We start from the raw sequence: 15,563 nt of genomic DNA on the forward strand, positions 1-15,563 counted from the left end.
CCAGTTGCCAGTTAATAAGCGCATCTAATTCATTAAAAACATGCTTTCGTTCTGAATCTGTTCAGTTATGTTATTAATTATTGCAGGTTGTGATCAAGCATCATCTACCATTGGTGATGCAATGTAAAGTTTAATCAAATCTACCTTTAGGACCAAATCACTAATTCATAGGTGATTTTTTATTTATTTTTTTGCAATAAAAACAACCTGATTACTGTACAAAGGCAAAGCAATATCACTAAACAATTACACAATTTCATAGACTCACAGGAAACCAATGCTCTTGAAGTCTTAAATGTGGAGGAAAAACAACTGAAATTAAGTAAACGAGCGTCTGTTATCTTAATGATCCACAGCGTTCTTTGTGTTATTTTTCTTGCATTCTGTATTTTCTCTTATATTGCAACTAATTTAATTTGCTTGTCTTACATTTTTAGTGTTTACCAGAAAGGGAATGCTTTCACCTTTTTGTTTTGCATTATTTTCAGAAATATCAGACACATGTATCACTGAAGTGTGAGTCCAGAACGCCAGCACTTCAAAGAAAGGTAGTTAGAGAGAATCATCTGGTGTTTACGGAGTTATGTGCTCGTTTTATGTTTATTTGTTTTTTGTTTATGTATAAAATCTGTTTTCCATGCTTGCATTACATACATATATCTCTTAATTATTGTGCACAGTGTTGTCATGTTTGCAGTTCCCTCAGAAAGAGATTGATGTTACTGTCATTGAGTTTGTAAAGCAAGATGTGTGAATTTGTTTGACCAAACTATCACGAAAAGGCTTATTGTTATCAGTCGAATGTTGAATTAACAGTGGTTTATGTAAATTAAGATTGAAATGTTCACCGAGGCCTGGCTGGGACATTTCTAATTTTTTGTATTTATGAAATATGTAATAAAATGTCACCTATATAATATATATATATATATATATATATATATAAATATTCAAGAAATTTTGATTCTGTTTGTTGCACTTGTTTCTCATGTTCAATGTTAAAAATAAAAGTTTTGCAATAATGCCATAGAACCATTTCTGGTTCCCCAAAGAACCGTTCAGTCAACAGTTCTTACAAGAACCATTTTTAGTCTCAAGAACATTTTAATAACCTAAAGAACCTTTTGTGTATTTGAAAGGTTCAATTGATGTTAAAGATTCTACATGGAACCATAGATCCTAATATTCTATATTGCTCAGTTCTATTCTGTTGTTTTGAATTCTAAATTATTCTGTTCTACATTTACCAGTTCTAGTAAGTTCCATTATATGCTAGTTCTATTCAATTGGACTCTATTCATAAAAGTTAGCAGTTCCCAACTACATACGTGTCTATTTTATTGTAAAAAAAATAATAATAATAATTGCAAGAGATTTATAAACATTTTTTCTTTTTAAATTTTCTTTATTTAAACATTTACTTACAGAATACAAAAGAGCCAGGGGTTCAGGGACGGCCAAATATTACATATGAATTGAGAGGGAAAAAATAATATATATAAATTAAACAAGTAAATAAATGTGGAAATATTGAAATATGAATAAAAATAAATCCTCGCCACAAAACGTAAAATAATATTAAAGATTACACAAAACGTGAGCATACATTAAAAGTTTTAGTAGCCTTTTTGTTACAGGAGGTAGACAAGGATTTAATATAGACCTTAACACCTTCTTGAAAGTGAGAAAAATTGGGGGACTAATTGCGAGAAATTTTCACGCGCCCAACATCTGTGTTACGTCACAGTGCGAGTGTTTTGGAGGCGGTTACGTCATCCCGGTGACTGGGAGACCCGGTGATGTCACATTAAGCAGGGAAACCTCACGTGCCTCGGATGCGCCCTGCAGAATAATGAGCCCTAGTGATCCTCCAGCGATACTAAACATCATCTGATCTGATAACACACACACACACACAACGGTCCACCGATACTGGAGGATGCGCGCGAATGAACCGTCTGATTTCTTAAAGGCGCAGTGACACCTGCATCCTCCTCGCGCGCCGCGTTTGTGCGTCACATCGAGGTTCCCCTCCTCACATCCCATGAACCGACACCGAATCAACCAGCAGAGCAGAAACCGGGGAAATACTCGACGTTTGACGGCGTTCGGCGGATGCACGCGAGCGGACGGTGACCGTTTGTGTGTGAGGTGTGTGTTGCAGGTTTTTCCTCGTCGCGTTCGGGTGGAGTCGAGCCACATACTGAAGTCTGACCACTGACACACTCCAGGTGGGTGTTAACACGCGTTCCTGTGCCTCCCCAGGTATTTGTGCTCGTTACGTAGATTCGAATGTTCTATTGCGTAATTTTTGGAACGTTTGAGTGCAACATTTGTAACAATTCCAACGTTCCTGACGTGACCGCGGGTTTATGGGCAACGGTGTCGCTTATTATCTCATGGTCAATACGAGCGATAAAACGCGCTCGTGTTGAGGATTTGGGATGAGGGATGATGTATGTATGGATGGATACATGTTTGGTGTTTTTGGGAATGATGCTGGAATGACCAGAAGCGCGTGAGAGCGAAAGATGGACGCGCGCGAGTCTCTTGGGCGTTTGATTCCATCGGCTGGAATTCCGCCTTTATAATCGAAATGATAATGATGAAGATTCAGATGTTCAGTGATGAGCTTCACGAGCTCTGTGATAATTCACGGAATGGCCTTGAATGGATGGATGGAGGAATATCACGACCCTCGTGTGTTTTTGCTGATTCTAGATTTTGTCACATGTCGCCTACAAATAACAAGCATTAAACATGACAGCTAAATAGCTTTAATGGTTAAATTATGATTTACTGTATTGAGATGAACCCACATGTTTCAGTGCAATGGTTGTTTGTGGCCTTTATTCAGCACTGTATCATTATGAATGTATAGATGTACATGGGTTAAAAGGGCTGTTATGAAGCTCGTGTTCTGGTGAGATTCACTTGACTGCTGTGTAGAGATTTATTTGTGAAAATAATACAAATAACTCCAAAATGAACCTCTATAATCCTTAGCTGCTCCTCTGACCTGTTTTGACAGGTGTTATTGGAGCTGTTATATCACAACGTTGGGAAATGTGATTGTTTAACCCAGAAAAAAAACCATTTCACAGAATGGGAAGCCTGGAAATATCAGGGAAGCGTAAAATGACGGTGATTATTCTACTGTCTATTCTATTTCTGTCAGTGAGCTTTTTTATTTGATCAAAAATACAGTAAAAATAGTCATATTGTGAAATATTATTTCGGTTTAAAATATCTGTTTTCTATGTGAATATACAGTAAAGTGTAATTTATTCCTGTGATCAAAGCTGAATTTTCAGCATCATTACTCCAGTCTTCAGTGTCACATGATCCTTCAGAAATCATTCAAATATTATTATTTTATGCTCAAGACACATTTATGATTATTATCAATGTCAGATTTTTGTGGAAACCACAAGCTTGAATGGAATTAAAAGAATAATAAACCAACGATCAGAGAACAAGTGCTGTTCCTCATATGTTTACTGAACACAGCTCAGATTCAGTCATTCATAAATACAGTCACATTGAGACTCTACAGTTAAGCACTGTTTACATTTAAATTAAAGTCACAAAAATTGTTGTTTTATTCAAAATTATTTATCCATGCACATCATTTTGTGCCTCATAATAATCTTTCATCTTAACTTCCCCTCCCTCTTGTAACTTCTCTTCTCTGATGACGAGGGCGGGGCAACCTGTCACTCACATGAGATCCACCAATAGCAAACCACAACCATCCAATCATCCAATCAATTCCCCACGGACAAAATCAAGCCCCGCCCTACATTTGTTCTTGTTCCCGAAGCCGGTTGCATAAACTGCTAAGACAAGTTTTACAAGTAATTCATCAAACTTTTTCTTTAAAGGGGTCATATAATGCCATTTTTGTACAAGCTAATATGATTCTTTAGGGTCTAAATTAAAAGTTTGTAATATACTTTAATTACAAATTCTCATTAGTATTGTAAGAAAACACTTATTTTACCTGGTCAAAAACAGCTCTGTTTTCAGCACGCCGTTTCAGTGCATATGCCTTTAAATGATCATGAGCTTTGCTCACCCCGCCTCTCTGTTCTGTGCGTACACCGTTTGTAACACAATAACACAATAACCATAACGCATTGTTCAGTATAAACGTGGGATTATGAATTATATTGAGAACATCATACATAGAAAACATGCCGTAATGTACCCTGAGTGTAAACCTTAGACGCATTCATTGTGAAGCGAGCAAGCGATTTGCAAAGATTAATATAAATATTAATATAAAGGTTAACAAAACGTTACACTCACTTCAGTTGTTCTAGAGGTTCAGCAGGAACACGAATAGCTGGTACCGATCTTTTTTCAGGAGCAGCTTCTTAGCAAAACCAGCTTTACACTGACCCTCGTTTATAAAGCAGTCTGGTGAGAAATGATTCGGCAAACATGAGAGCATTGACGTTGCTCGTGGGGAATATTCCCTTCGAAAACAAAACTCAGCCACTGCGTCTTCAGCGGTTCGGATTCAGGAACATTAAAATGACTGTGTTCGTTATTACACCCAAGAACAGAACACCACAATCGCTCAGACGCCATTCTGCTCATAGACAGTGCTCCAGCATATCAACAATGACCGCGCCGGTCCGCGCAGACTATGATTGACAGCTCTCACGAGCGAGGGCGGGTCTGTGTTGAAACGCAGCTGTCAATCAACAATCGTGGGAGGGGCTTCCGAGCGTGTGACGTCACACGGTCGAACGGCTCGATTTGAGGCAGGGGAAAACATATAAGGAGATTAAAACAAAAACACTGGATGGATTTTTATCATTATATGATGGTTGTGTACAGACACTGCCAACACACATTTCAGTACAATCAACTTGAAAAAGTGCATGTACCATTATATGACCCCTTTAAGACTGTCCATAACTGTTTTAAGTTACATAAAAACGTTGTCAACTTGACTAACCGCTAGATGGTCATACTAGTACTTAAGACATAGTCTTAAAGGGTTAGTTCACCCCAAAATGATTTATTCACCCTCAAGCCATTCTAGGTGTTTATATCTTTCTTCTTTCAGCCAAATGCAATCAGAGTTATATTCAAACAAATATCCTTGCTCTTCCCAGCTTTATAATGGGGGTAAATAGATTTTGAATACCAATTTTGGTAGTCAGGTCACTCGTCATGCGTGGGGTCGGAGGTCACTCGTCATGCGTGGGGTCGGAGGTCGTCATGCGTGGGGTCGGAGGAGGTCACTCGTCATGCGTGGGGTCGGAGGTCACTCGTCATGCGTGGGGTCGGAGGTCGTCATGCGTGGGGTCGGAGGAGGTCACTCGTCATGCGTGGGGTCGGAGGTCACTCGTCATGCGTGGGGTCGGAGGTCACTCGTCATGCGTGGGGTCGGAGGTCACTCGTCATGCGTGGGGTCGGATGTCACTTGTCATGCGTGGGGTCGGAGGTCACTCGTCATGCGTGGGGTCGGAGGTCAATCGACACGATGGCTGGACCGCGTTTACATTACACTGAGATCCGATCACAATGTCTCCGGACCGGGACACGCCGATCGGATCACATTCCCATCAGAAGTGCGTTTACACTCGTCTTTTCAATGCGTATGTGGACAGCATCCGGATACAGGTCACATGCTAATGCCAAGTGTAAACGCAGCCTTTTATAATGGATGTGGATGTGCTTTTATGGGCTTCAAAATCTTGTACCATTCACTCCCATTATAAAGCTGGGAAGAGCCAGGATATTTTGAATATAACTCTGATTGTGTTTGGCTGAAAGAAGAAAGTCTTATACACCTAGGATGGCTTGAGGATGAGTAAATTATGGGTGAACTATCATAACTTAAACACAATGGCTTTGTTAATGCCGTTACGTCACAATAGGGAAGACGGTCCTTCTTTTTCATTCATGCACAATCCCGTATTCCCGTTCTGTTGATTAATGAGGGGGTAAATTTGAATGATAAATCTGTGACTGTCATGTGATCTGTGTGCAGGACTCAATCATGAAGGACGGCATGGCCAATAACAGCACCGCCAGCATCTCTCAGGCCCGGAAAGCCGTGGAGCAGCTGAAGATGGAGGCCTGCATGGACAGGATAAAGGTCTTTCTTTTAAACTACACTGACCTCCGTTGAACATGTTCACGGTTTTATAGCTTTACGAATGATTGAAGGACTTGGTTTGTAAGATGGACCCTGGAAAACTGGGGAAAATACAACTAAAGAATCTTTTATAGAGTTGTCATGTTGTACAGAACGCTTTGGGATTTTTATAAGCTGAATATTATTGAATGTTTGATTCATTTATGTCTTGAAGCTGGTTTGTAATAAACACAAACAGATTGTGAACCATTAATCAGTGAAAAAAAGCACAACTTTCTTTTTAATTGACGTTATTGAAATATACCGTTTCAAATGAAAATACGTCAAATTAAAGGGAAAAAAAAGTAAAAACTCTCAAAAAATATTTAGGTCTAAACTAAAGATTTATGCATTTAAATTGCATATAAAATTTCCATGCATTCGGATTACAGTTTCAACATAAACTAATAAACTTAACGTGATTTGTATTTTTCAGTCATAAAGAAATGAAACAGGAAAGATTTCTTCACTTGATTTTATTTTAAAATCATATATTTTCACTGTGCATCTATTTCAGATTGCTTAGAATCCGCATAAAATAATTACATTTATTCAGTTAAACAGTATGAATGAACATGGTTAAAATATGGCGTGCTGTGGATCAAGCAATATTAAATTAGTTAAAACGTGTGAGACTGAAACAAATCAGATTGACTGATATAAATATATAAACGTGGTTATTGTGTGTTTTAAACGCATACAGGTTTCATTTCTGTATGACTGACAAATGTTCATCATGGAAATTTTATATGCACCTCAAATACCATCGAAATATATTTTGAGTGCACTTAATGTTTCATGTTGACTGTTAAGTGGCCAGAAACAGTAATTGTTTTCAACAGATAGTCCCGCCCCCAAACTCATGTGATTGGTTGAGTCAGAAGTTGACGTGTCAGACAAACCCATTTAGTGTCTCTTCATCATCCGCCTAATATTAATCATATTAATATATATCATATTAGTCATATTAACAGTGCAGTTTTTTTTTAATGAAGATAGAACAAGTAACAAACATAGCATAGCATACAGTACGTAACAAAGTGCGACATTAAATAGTAACAGGGATCAGAAAATTACATAATAATATTTTAAACATGTTTTATAGTTTCAGAGAAGACATAAAACAAACAAATTCCACTGTAAACACCGATAAGATTGGGGATAAGTTTACATACTTTTGTTTATGCATATACAATTTTGCCGGCAGTAGAAATAAAGTAATGTATTAAAGATGTATTTAAAATTGCTTTCATAATACACAATAATATCCTTTAATGTAATATAGTATTTAATCTTTACTAAATTAAAGATAAATCCTGCCAATTCCATCCAGAAACTTTGGATAATTTTACAATTATTGAACAAATGCGTCAACAACTCTTTCTCACTTTTACAAAAAGAGCATAAATCATCGATATCAGAGTATTACAGTGCAGATATGTACTGTAAATCATGACGTCTGCAGTGAAATCTCTTGGTTATCAGCACTAATGTGCCCAGAAGACTCAGTAAATGCTTTAAAGAAGCGTAATGCGTGTGTTAGCTGTAGTTGCGTGTAAACCCGAGGGTGTTTAGAGGAGGACGGGCTCAGCTGTGAGGAGAGAGATGGATGGGTCAATCCTGCTGAGGTTTCTCGTCTCTTCGTTCTGCACATGGCAGATGTTTTCTGACTGGCATCAGATATGACCTCGGTCTTATTTCTGCCCTTTTAACCACTGGGATATATTTTGGGAAGCGATCTCTAGGTGGACGGATTCTTTATTGCTGCGTTTCAATATTTAAGTCAACACTGACAATGACATTTACAACCTCTATTTACTTCTGATGTATTACATATCATACCATTTCAGTATATTTTTATTTTATTTACATGTATAGATGGATGGATGGATGGATATTAGATAGATAAATAGATAGATGGATGGATAGATAGATGGATATTAGATGGATAGATGGATGGATGGATGGATGGATATATACTGTAGATAGATAGATAAATAGATAGATAGATGGATGGATATTTGGGTGGATAGATAGATAGATAGATAGATAGATAGATAGATAGATAGATAGATAGATAGATAGATAGATAGATAGATAGATAGATAGATAGATAGATAGATAGATGGATGGATGGATGGATGGATGGATGGATGGATGGATAGATAGATAAATAGATGGATGGATAGATAGATAGATGATATTTGGATAGATAGATAAATAGATGGATAGATAGATATTTGGGTGGATGGATAGATATGAATAATTCATCTGTGCGTTTTTATATAAATATATATAATTTTAAGAATAACATGCACTGATGAATCATGCACACCAGACAGTGAATGATGGAAGTAAACAGAGTCTGTTCTGATGTCATGTGACTGTGAGTTAGTATAAGTCATGATTGTGTGTGTGTGTGTGTGTGTGTGTGTGTGTGTGTGTGTGTGTGTGTGTGTGTGTGTGTGTGTGTGTGTGTGTGTGTGTGTGTGTGAATTGTCTTATTCTTTCTGTCCACTTTCTCATGTCATAAACTAGCATTCCCAGATTCCCGAAGTGATCAATAGAAAGCTTCTTCTCATGGAGTCCTGTGAGGCGTCTCATGCGCTCGTCTCGGGGCGTCCCGTTCGAGTCTCACACACACACACACACACACACACACACACACACACACACACACACACACACACCTCGTTAACAGCAGAAACACTCACTCTCACACACACACACACACACACACACACACACACACACACACACACACAGCTCGTTAACAGCAGAAACACTCACTCACACACACACACACACACACATACACACACACACACACACACAGCTCGTTAACAGCAGAAACACTCACTCACACACACACACACACACACACACACACACACACACACACACACACACACACACACACACAGCTCGTTAACAGCAGAAACACTCACTCTCACACACACACACACACACACACACACACACACACACACACACAGCTCGTTAACAGCAGAAACACTCACTCACACACACACACACACACACACACACACACACACACACACACACACACACACACACACACACACACACACACACAGCTCGTTAACAGCAGAAACACTCACTCACACACACATACACACACACACACACACACACACACACACACACACACACACACACACACACACACACACACACAGCTCGTTAACAGCAGAAACACTCACTCACACACACACACTCACACACACACACACACACACACACACACACACACACACACACACACACACACACACACACACACACACAGCTCGTTAACAGCAGAAACACTCACTCACACACACACACACACACACACACACACACACACACACACACACACACAGCTCGTTAACAGCAGAAACACTCACTCACACACACACACACACACACAGCTCGTTAACAGCAGAAACACGTCACGTCTTCATTCAGTCCGTCATGTTGAGTTTCAGGGAAATTAACTAAAGTTGTATCTATGGGTGTAACGATTCCCTCATATCACGATACTGAACTCACGAGACCATAGTATTGCGATACTCCAAGACATGTTAAAAGGTGAACAAAAAATGCACTGTTGATTAAAATGCTAAATTTAGTTTTACATTGTGTGTGTAAATGAATAGACTTGGACTTGGTGCTGAAACCCAAAGCACAGGACAATAGAGACACCAGAATAACAATATTCATGATTCTGAAGCTGAAAATACAGATGAATATGCTTGCGCTCTTTCTCTAGATATATTTAAAATAATATCGGCCCCTTTTTACTGGTAACATCAGACATTTGGCATTATCAGGACCCACAAATATCCCCCATTTCATTATTATACATTATATTCAACATTATATAGTAGTTTAATGTTTAATTGTTTTGGGTGAATTATCCACAATACATTGTTGCATTTTTGTATTGCGATATATTGTGACACCCCTAGTCGTTTGATTTAACTAGATCAGCAATAGGACTAGTGGAGTAATGATGCTGAAAATTCAGCTTTGATCACAGGAATAAATTACACTTTAAAGTATAGTGCAATAGAAAAGAAGTAGTTTGTCATTATGAGTGTTTTTACTGTAGTGTTGGTGAAATACATGCAGAAGAACGAGAGCGAGTGGCGGCCGGTTCGTCTCTTTAATGAATTCCTCAATCACACAGAGGAATGTGTTCAGTGTTAATTACTGTGTCTCTTCATCAGCGGCTCATGCTGTAATTACACACACTCCACTGTCAAACCCAGAGCGGCCCGGCTCACACTCCTCCTGTCCACACACACTCTTACACACAGTGACACTTCTTCACTTGTAACCACCAGTCCAAAGTTTCGATTCGAACAAAGATGTTTTTAATGTATTGAAAGAAGTCACCAATGCTGCATTTATTTGATCAAAAATACGGAAGAAATTGTAAAATATTAATATAATTTAATTTAAAATATCTGTTTTCTATGTGAATATATAGTAGTGTAATGTATTCCTGTGATCAAAGCTGAATTTTCAGCATCATTACTCCAGTCTTCAGTGTCACATGATCCTTCAGAAATCACTATAATATGAGGATTTGATGCTCAAGAAACAGTTATGATTATTATCAGTGTTGAAAAATTGTGCTGCTTCAAAAAAAAAAATCAATTTTTTAATAATAACACTTATTATTATTTATATTAAATCCATTATAATAATAAATGTTATAAATATTATTCTCACCAATAATAATAATTATAATATATATTACATTATTATTATTATTATTATTATTGAAGCTTTATGACAATATTAGAAACATTATAAATCCTCATCCTCATTATTAATATTAAGTATATTATAATAATAAATATTATACAGTTTCATATTTTTTTGGAAATGGTGATACATTTAGTAAGTTAAAAAGTACAGAATTGATTTGAAATAAAATCTTTTGTAACATTATAAATGACTTTACTGTCTTTTACTGTGTTTTTGATCAAATAAACGCAGCCTTGGTGAGCAGAAGAGACTTCGTTCAAAAACATTAAAAAAAATGTATTCTAACATTTTGACCCGTTGTGTATATTAGGGATTTATTTTCATTTGACATTTTTATGATTTAATTAATTATCTTTTCATCAACTGGCAAACCTCCTGAGTTTAGGAGAATCTGCCTTATATAATAGCACCGTGTTATTTCGACTTTTCTGCTCTTTGATATCAGTTTTCCACTGCACTCCAGGAGCGAGAAGAAGGGAAATGTAGTTTGTTTGTTGAGTGTGATGTGTGTTTGTTGCACCATCTGGCTGTGAGCGTCACACACACCTCTGAAACACCCCACTTCCCCTCCGACAGCTGCGTCTCTCATCATCATCATCATCTTCTTCATCATCATCTTCTTCATCATCATCATCCGCTCTCACATCAATCCGGCTCTGCTGATAAACAACACATTTCTGTCACCGGATGCGGTTTGGGGTTTTCGCCACTGTCACCTTTGGCTTGTTTAGCTGGGGTTTAAAAGACACTTTATGATTTGGATGAACTGAAACTATTTACATTTAATCATTTAGCAGACGCTTTTATCCAAAGAAACTTACACATGAGAACAATAGAAGCAGTTCAACTAACAGTAGGACAACAATATGTAGTGCTATGATCCTTCCCAGTTTAGTCTAACTAAAGTAAGTAATAAAAATAGAATAGAATTGAAGAGAAAGTGTTAGTATTAATGGATCAAACTATCAATTGAGAACAAAACTGAATTGAACTGTTTGATGACACTATTGTCTTCTCAGTATAGCTAAATCGACTTTGTTTCATAATTGATTGACTTTGCAACATCGACACAGTTATCTCTAGAACTAGTTTCATAATTTATGAACTTTACAGTAATTGAACTGAACTGAATCAATATTGCAACGACTCGGTGAATAATGACATTGTCATCTGTAGAACTAGTTTCATAATTTATGAACTTTACAGTTATTGAACTGAACTGAATCAACACTGAACTGACTCGAGCTGAATTATGACACTATTGTCTTTTCGAGCTGCTGTAACGTTACAACAGAATTCAAATTAGTCTTATATTTGATGACGTTTGCATTATTGATGCAGTTATTTTCCTGTTTATTACTGTGAAGCTGCTTTAAAACAGTCTGTATTGTAGAAAGCGCTACTTGACTTGACAAAATGAGTTATTAATAAAAATGTGTACGTTACCTTTTCAATTCCAGGTTTGTTGACCATAGTTTCATTTCACTCAGATAAGTTCAGTGTTTTTACAAGATTTCAAATGAACCGCCCTTCAAAGAGCCAAAAGAACCATAAACCAGTCTACCGTGGATACTTACTTTATTATAGTGAAATACCTGTAAAACATTACTGATACATGTTGTATTACTGATAGAGTAATGTATGCAGAGCTAAAAATCATTTACCTTCATATTTCAGCCATCGTATAATGTGTATTTTCTGCTGGTTAGAATCGCGCATAAACCTCTCGTTTGAATCGGTTCTTTTTAACGGTCAAACGGGTGGTCTGAAATGATTCATGATTCAGACTGATTCATTCGGACGGTTCACGCACGCACTGAATCGTTTTCAGGGGTTTCTCACACGTCACACCTCAAACAAAAAACAAACAAAAAATGCCGGAAAGTAAACAAAACTTGCAAGTAATGTGAGTAATGATCATGTTACACAAAATATATCTTAAGTGTGTAAATATTAATACAAATATTTTTTTTAGTGAACAAAACACGCGAAGAAATCGCGATGCAAGTATTCCTGAACACTTGAAATAATTGAGTTTTGGTCAACAACAAATTATGCACTTTAATTAATCTGTTTAAGTCGATTTTTAGGTCGAGCTGGTTGCGTTTTTGTGTATTAAAAAATATCCCATAGCGCTACCTAGCGTTCAACTAGTAGCGGTATTACCAGTAAATCAAATGGGGAAAAAAAACATATTTAATAACTTTTCTCAATTATTTGTTTATATCAATGGGAAGGATGGACATTTCAGAATGCTGTTTTTTTTTTTAAATCAAACATTGTTGAATAATATGAATAATGAATAAATTAACATGACGAATGAAGAAATTAATAGTTTTATGAGATTTTTTGAGATCAGAAAGAGCCCATTTGTTTTATTCTACAGAGGGATCTAGAAACAGCAGTGAACATTATGGACTGTGATAAATGTCATGTTTTGGCATGTTTATGCAGCGTGACATTTGCAGACTAAAATCGTCCTCTTTTCAAACTAGTTTTTTGGTCTGTGCCGAGACGGTCCTGTTCGCTCTTCTGTAACGCTGATCGAGGCTTCGTGGGGTTTATTAGACAGGTCAACACATATTCATATTCATAAACATATTCATATTCATGTGTGTCCTGGTGATATCAGAGCAATGTAATATGATGTGGGGAAAAACATAATAATAATAACAACAACAGCAACAACAAACATTATTATTATTATTAATAATATATCAATAAATATTTAAACAATTATGTATAATGTGTATTATTATGATGTATTTACTAACATTAATAATAATAAAATAACTATGATGTTGATTCTTCTTCTTGATGGTTGTTGTTATTATTTATTTGTTTATAATATTTATTATCATGATGGATTTAATAATATTAATTACTTTTTAATACTAAATATTAAGTAACATGTATCATATTTATTATTATAATTGACTATAGATGATATTTTTTCTTATTATAATGGATTTAATAATAAGAAAATAACTATGATGGCAATTCCTTTTGATGGTTGTTTGAAATACTTGTTAGCATAATGGCTTTAATAATAATACTTGTTGCTATTATTATTTATATCACCAAATATTAATAAACAAGTATACTACTTATTATTATACTATACTTAATAATAATAATGATGATGATGATTTATAATGTTTATAATATTGTTTTAAAGGCTTCAATAATAATAATAATAATAATAATAAATATGTATTATATATTATAATGGGTTTAATAATAATACTAATAATTATTATTATTGGTGAGAATATAAATATGTAAAACATTTATTATTATAATTGATTTAATAATAATAATAATTACCGGTATTATTAAAAATGGGGGAGAAATCGAAGTAACTTTCTATTCATCAAAGATCTCGAAAAATAAAATGCATCACCATTTCCACAAAATATGAAACGGTATAATATTTATTATTATAATAATGAGGATGAGGATTTATAATGTTTATAATATTGTCATAAAGCTTCAATAATAATAATAATAATGTAATATATATTATAATGGATTTAATTATTATTATAATTATTATTGGTGAGAATAATAATAATAGAAAAAATATGTATAACATTTATTATTATAATGGATTTAATATAAATAATAATAATTGTTATTATTAAAAAATGGGAATTTTTTTTGAAGCAGCACAATTTTTTTCAACATTGATAATAATCATAAATGTTTCATCAGATCTTCATATTAGAGTGATTTCTGAAGGATCATGTGACACTGAAGACTGGAGTAATGATGCTGAAAATTCACAGAAATAAATGACACTTTACTATATATTCACATAGAAAACAGCTATTTCAAATGCTAATAATATTTCAATGTTTTGATTGTTCGCTGTAGTTGTGTTGGTCAGAGTCCACAGCTAATGAGCGCTCTGTCCGTGTGTGTCAGGTGTCGAAGGCGGCGGCGGATCTGATGGCGTACTGCGACGCACACATACGAGAGGACCCGCTCATCGTCCCCGTCCCGGCCTCCGAAAACCCCTTCAGGGAGAAGAAGTTCTTCTGCACCATCCTCTGAGGAGCCGGCCCCGCCGTGAGCTTTACACGTCGAGCTGAGTCTGAGCTCGAGCTCCTGATGCTCCATCACTCCTGGAGACCCGTGGGGGGTTCGGGAGGGGAGTCAATTAACTGGCAACCCAGTCAGAGCGTCTCATGTCTCGTTAACTAGGTTTGTTATTGCTTCGTAATTAGAGAACAGCCTTTCTCACTGCTTATGGGATGAGAGAGATTGTGTGTGTGTGTGTGTGTGTTTCATTTCGCCTCGTTTCAGGATGTGAAGGCCTGACGTGGGGCGTTTTATAATGTTATTTAGACTTTTTTTATTAAACAAAGCTGTGTTTGATATGCACTGCGCGGTCAAACGTTTGGACACACTCAACAACAAAAAAAAAAAGCTTGTGCATTAAATATTGAAATTGTTGGTAAATTGTGACTTTGCGAAACAAAATTTGATGAAACATTGAAACTTTTGGAGTGGATAGTGAAATAAAAGCGTTTAAAAGGGTTGATGAACGACAATAAAGAAGAGAGTTTTGCTTTGATCACTTCATCAATCCCAGCTATTTCATAGTTTGTGAATAATAGTC

General features: G+C 36.1%; 1 protein-coding gene across 3 annotated transcripts; it reads left to right on the forward strand.

Annotated features, from left to right (window-relative positions):
- The first annotated feature begins 293 nt into the window (after positions 1–293).
- Positions 294–15,391, forward strand: LOC130069007 (guanine nucleotide-binding protein G(I)/G(S)/G(O) subunit gamma-4). Of its 3 annotated transcripts, none has more exons than XM_056232683.1 (3): positions 294–548; positions 6,011–6,118; positions 14,867–15,391. In XM_056232683.1, exons 2-3 carry the CDS (start codon positions 6,020–6,022, stop codon positions 14,993–14,995), a joined length of 228 nt encoding a protein of 75 aa, XP_056088658.1. In that variant the 5' UTR covers positions 294–548; positions 6,011–6,019; the 3' UTR covers positions 14,996–15,391. The 3 variants fall into 3 exon arrangements, with proteins under 3 accessions (XP_056088658.1, XP_056088657.1, XP_056088656.1); XM_056232682.1 differs by lacking the exon at positions 294–548 and adding an exon at positions 1,939–2,265; XM_056232681.1 differs by lacking the exon at positions 294–548 and adding an exon at positions 1,944–2,231.
- Positions 15,392–15,563: the final 172 nt, after the last annotated feature.

This window comes from Rhinichthys klamathensis, unplaced genomic scaffold, assembly GCF_029890125.1.
Source record: "Rhinichthys klamathensis goyatoka isolate OS25496 unplaced genomic scaffold, OSU_Roscu_1.1 h1tg000352l_1, whole genome shotgun sequence".
NCBI classification, from domain to species: Eukaryota; Metazoa; Chordata; class Actinopteri; order Cypriniformes; family Leuciscidae; genus Rhinichthys; species Rhinichthys klamathensis.

Coding starts and splice junctions, on each gene's coding strand:
- LOC130069007 (XM_056232683.1), top strand. CDS start 6,020: ATGAAGGACGGCATGGCCAATAACAGCACCGCCAGCATCTCTCAGGCC. Junction 6,119..14,866: donor CCTGCATGGACAGGATAAAG/GTCTTTCTTTTA, acceptor CGTGTGTGTCAG/GTGTCGAAGGCGGCGGCGGA.